Here is a 4,640-nt window from a genome sequence, read left to right as displayed (position 1 = left end):
CACGGATGGTGGCGACTCGCTGCGAGGGAGGCGCCTGTCCGACGGGACGAGGGGCCGTCGAGGTGGCGGCGGTCGCAGTGACTGGCGTCGAGGGCTTGACTTCCTCTACGCAACGTTCACAGCCAGCCAACCAACCAACCACGAGCACTTGTCAGGCTCGGACATATATCGGGGTGACATGTAGGGTGGTGAGCAAAGCGCACCGACGGGAAGACACTCGAGCGAGGTCTTCAAGGCGGACACGATCTTGGTGTCGGCTGCGCCCGGCTCCACGATGTTGAGGATCTGCTTCAGAATTCGCTTCAAGTTGTCGTCCAGCTCCTGAACGAAGACGAAGAAGCAGAGAACAACGATGATGATGGTGGTGAGCACACAACGTTCGAAACAGGGTGCAATCGATCGGATTCGGTGTCTGTGGGTACTCACCTCCTTGAGCTGGTAGAACTCGTCCATGTCGACCTTCTCCTGCTGCTCGAACTTCTTGAGGCCGTCCTCGATCTCCTCCACAGTAAGTCCTGTGATTCGACGCAAAAAGTCAGCCATAAGTACTCGGTGCGTGCGTGCGTGCGTGTGCGTGCGTGTGCGTGCGTGCGTGGTCGTTGTACCCTTGAAGTCCTTGGTGAGGAGGAGGGCCATCTGCTTGCGCTCGTTGGAGAAGAGGAGGTTGTAGCTGATGAGGAACTGGCGCTTGTCGAGCGATCCCTTCTTGCCGGTGTCGACATAGTCGAACGAGAGCTCCACGAGTCGCTGGTAGATGGGGCCGCGCGCGAACTTGTTGGCGCCGATGACCTGCTGCATGAGCCGCAGGAACTGCGCCTTGTTGAGCCGGCCCGATCCGCGCGTGTCCCACTTGTCGAACAGGTTCACCGCCTCCTCGACTCGGTCCATGCCGAGCTCTGTGCCGAACCAATTCACCATCGTGAGGCTCTATATGTGCAAATCTATATGTATGTTGTATGTGTCTATATATCCTCCTCTCCTCCCTCTTCCGTTCGTTCTCTCTCAGTAGCCAGTATATCTTGCTTCATTGCCTCGCTCTTCCACGGCCTTTATCGCACCGTCGAGCAGTAGCGCAATTCATCGAAAAAAATAAAGGCAAGCAATCCTGGAAGCACTAATATTTGTCGACATAGTTGTTCGACGAACCGACGTTTCAAAAAAACGAAAGTTGGCAGAAGCAAAGAACGAAGACGACCGGGTGGGGGGGAAAGAAAATGGAGAAGTGGGAGGGAGTGGGCGGTGTACCGGGGAAGTCGCGGGCGAGGCGGAGGACGGTGTCGTCGTAAATCTTGGCCGGCGGGTGAGTCGCGATTTCGACGGCGACGGCGCGTACGGAGGCGGCAGAGGCCGAGGCGGGCGGCTTCACGGTGATGCTCGCGCTGGTCGAGGCGGCGCCGGAGGTGGCGGCCTTGGCCTTGCCCTTGGGCTCGTCCTTGGTGGCCGGAATGGTGGTCGGGATGGTGGCCGTGGCCGGCGCGTCGTTCTTGCTCTTCCAGGCCTGCTCGGGCGTGAGCTCGCCGAAGCCGCTCGAGTAGTTGCCCTTGAGCTGGAACAGCTGCTTGAAATGCGGCTTACAGTACGGCTTGCCTGATGAAGCGATTATCATTATTATTATTATTTAAGTAATATTATTACCACTATTAAGAAGTCAACAAGAGGAGAGGTACCCTGGAGGGAGGCATAGTTGCCGGGCTTGAGTGGGTTATTGCAGTGGGTGCAGCGGAAGCAGTTCTTGTGGAACGACTTGCCCTCCACCGATATCTGCGCATAAAAGAGAACCGTGAGTACACCCGGGCACCACCACGGTCATCAACAAGCCGGCCACGCGACTCGTCGTGGTCGTTGTTGAGAGGTGCGAGGGTACTACCTTCTCCGTGAGATAGACGCGCTTCTGGCAGCTCTCGCACACGTCGATCTCCACCGTAAGGCCGCCCACCTGCTTCGTCCGCGCGATGGTGCTTCCTCTGTTGACCGAGTCGATTGGCCACAGCCACGTCAGCAACAAATAATAAGATATCTTTGAAATAAAACTGTTAGCCATAACGCGGGCGTACCCTGAGGTGCGCGAGGCAATGACACTGCCTCCGGTGGGTCGCGGCGGCTCGGCCTTAACGGACCCGGCCGCGGCCTGCTGCCGGGCCTCGTCATCGCGCCTCTTGCGCGCCTCGAGCTCGGCCTCCCTCTGGCGCTGCTCCTCGGCCTCGCGCTGGCGCTGGGCCTGGGCGCGCTGCCGCTGCCGGTCCTCCTCGTCGCGCCGCTTCCGGTCCAGCTCCTGCTCGCGCTTGGTCATGCTCTGCCGCTCGGCCTCCTCCTTCCGTCGTCGCTGCTCGTCGGCCTCCCGCTGCCTGCGCTGCTGCTCCTCGCGCTGCTGCTGCTGCTGGCGTTCCTCCTCGCGCTTGCGCTCGGCCTGGACCCGTTGCTGCCGCTCCTGCTGCTCGCGGCGCTCCCTCTCGGCGCGCTCGGCCTCCCGCTTGCGAAGGGTCTCCTGCCGGCGCTCCCTGTCGGCGCGCTCGGCCTCCTTCTTCCGCTCCATCTCCCTCTTCCAGTCGTCGGCGCCCACGTTCTTCACCAGCCCGCTGCCTGTCGTCGTCGCCGCCGCGGGGGCGACGGCGGCCGTGGTCTGCTGCTGCTTGGCCTCTCGGATCTGCTTGCGCGTCTTCTTCTTGGTAGCCCTATTGGTGTCCTCTTCGTCTTCATTTTCGCCCTCGTCGTCTTCGTTCATCTGCGGCTGGGCGGCGGGCTTGCGCACCGGCTTGTCGCGCTTCGTGCGGTGGGAGGGCTCCGGCGCATCGTAGTAGGACGAGTAGGCGTCGTCGCCTCCCCGCGTCCGCTCCCTCTCTCGTTCGCGCTCCCGTTCACGCTCCCGCGAGTCCGAGTAGTCGTCTCGTTCGCCGTAGCCGCCGTCGTAGCGCGAGCCCTGACGACCGAGTTCACGGTCCAGCTCTGAAGAAGTCGAGTAAGTGGGAGTGGTGTGAGAGACACAAGTTGGCGAGAGGAGAGAGAGAAAGGAGCTCTAACCGGGTTGCCAGTCGGCTTCGTCGTTCCAGTCGACAAACTGCTCCCGGAAGAAGATGGTCTCGGCGCCGTCAATCTGCCACGAGATGTCGGCGAACGCGTTCTCGCCCACCTGATTCGCAATTTCCTGATATAACAAAACATAACATTTTAAAAGTTGAGGAGCCAAAAGAGCCAAAGTGGTGGGCGCGCGGCGCTGATAGTGCGAGCACTGAGCGCTCGGTGCAAGAGAAAGAAATCAAATGAAATGTTACCTCGGCCTTGGCGTGGGCGCGAATGCGGTCCTTGGACGAGCAGTCCTTGCCGCACTACACGAAGATGTTCTGCTGGCAGTGGAGCACGTAGGAGTAGTGGTGGTTGAGCAGCGATTTGTAGAACGGCATCTCGAAGCCCTCGATCACGTCCACCTGCGGACCGCTCGGGCCCTGCGAGAACCTGCCCTCGAGGAGCCGATCAATAACAACAACAACAATTCAAAGAGCCCTCGGCGCTCCATCAGGCTGAGCAGCTGCGAGCGCGCGAGTGCGTACTTGTAGAGGACCATCGAGTCGGCGAACCGCGCCTCGATCTCGGCGTCGTCGCCGCCCTTGTCGGCGCCCTTGATGGGCACGCGACGGCCGCCGATCGTTTCCCAGAACTCGGGGTCGTCCTCCTCTGGTACGAGTTTGCGCGGACATCAGCTGACGTCAGCATTCACGAGATGGCCACCTAAGGGGTATGAGTACCGTTGATGACGATGACGGGAATGCCGGCGAGCTCCTCGGCGGACAGCAGGTTCGCGATGTACTTGGCCTTGGCCCGCTCTCTGGAATGTGTGGCACGGTCATGTCAGGAATGCCAACCTGCACACACGCGCGCATGTAGAGCGCAGCGCGGACTGACGACTGCAAGAGCCGGACATACCGGGGGTTGGACTGGCTGCCAATCCACACGAACAGCTTGCGGCCAATGTCGAGCAGGAAGCTGTCGCCCTCATTCAGAGAGGAAATATTGACCTCCACCTGCGCAGTATCGTCAACCAGCCCTCACGCGTGAGGGGGAAAAAACCTGATGACTAGCATCATAAAGAGATGCAGCAAATGTGTCGCAGAGACGGAGAAACGACAGAGCGTACCGCCTGCATGACGATCCTGTCCTTGCCCTTGAGGCGGTACAGGTGGTTGGAGTAGCCCTCCACGAAGAAACCCTGAACCCGAAGCGCCATCGAAGAAATAAATAAATGGTTGTGGGAGTGGGTTGGGGGAGGGGGTACGGGATCGCGAGGCGCATAGGCCGAGGCCGGGCGTCCGGCCTTCCGTCGCTCCTCCTGCGGTGTGCTGGGCTGACCTGTCCATTCAAGGGCGCGCGCAACGGTCAGGCCAAGCAAGCGAGTAGCGAGCAAGCGAGTAGAGAGTAGCGCAACGCACTCCTGGCCTTAGTGAAGGAGGTGAGGATCTCGGTGGTGGTGAGGTCGCGCTCGGAGAAGCGGTTGTCCTCGACGTCGAGCACCTTGAGCGAGTCGACGAGGTCGAGCAGCTCGCGGGGCAGGCGGGTGAGCTTGTTGGACGGGAGCGAGAGCTCCTTGAGGTTGCGCAGCCGGCGGATGACGTCGCCCTCGATCGAGCGGATGCGGTTGTTGCCCGCGT

At 60.7% G+C, this 4,640-nt stretch overlaps 1 protein-coding gene and 1 pseudogene across 1 annotated transcript in view; both read right to left on the bottom strand.

Annotated features, from left to right (window-relative positions):
- The window catches only part of ACA1_209420 (uncharacterized protein), a gene marked incomplete at both ends in the record, with an annotated part of 3,246 nt that extends 2,328 nt beyond the window's left edge, over nucleotides 1-918 (bottom strand). Inside the window, 4 exons of the mRNA XM_004339966.1 lie at nucleotides 17-105; nucleotides 204-321; nucleotides 427-515; nucleotides 606-918. Coding sequence (XP_004340014.1) covers nucleotides 17-105; nucleotides 204-321; nucleotides 427-515; nucleotides 606-918 — 609 coding nt within the window. The remainder of the gene's footprint in view (nucleotides 1-16; nucleotides 106-203; nucleotides 322-426; nucleotides 516-605) is intronic.
- Nucleotides 919-1,049: 131 nt separating this feature from the next.
- The window catches only part of ACA1_209410, a 4,067-nt pseudogene continuing 476 nt past the window's right edge, over nucleotides 1,050-4,640 (bottom strand).

The sequence above is a fragment of the Acanthamoeba castellanii genome, assembly GCF_000313135.1.
Source record: "Acanthamoeba castellanii str. Neff unplaced genomic scaffold scf7180000084757, whole genome shotgun sequence".
Lineage (NCBI taxonomy): Eukaryota > Discosea > Longamoebia > Acanthamoebidae > Acanthamoeba > Acanthamoeba castellanii.
The sequence above is the reverse complement of the archived record's forward strand: the minus strand, read 5'-3'. Positions and strand labels throughout refer to the sequence as shown.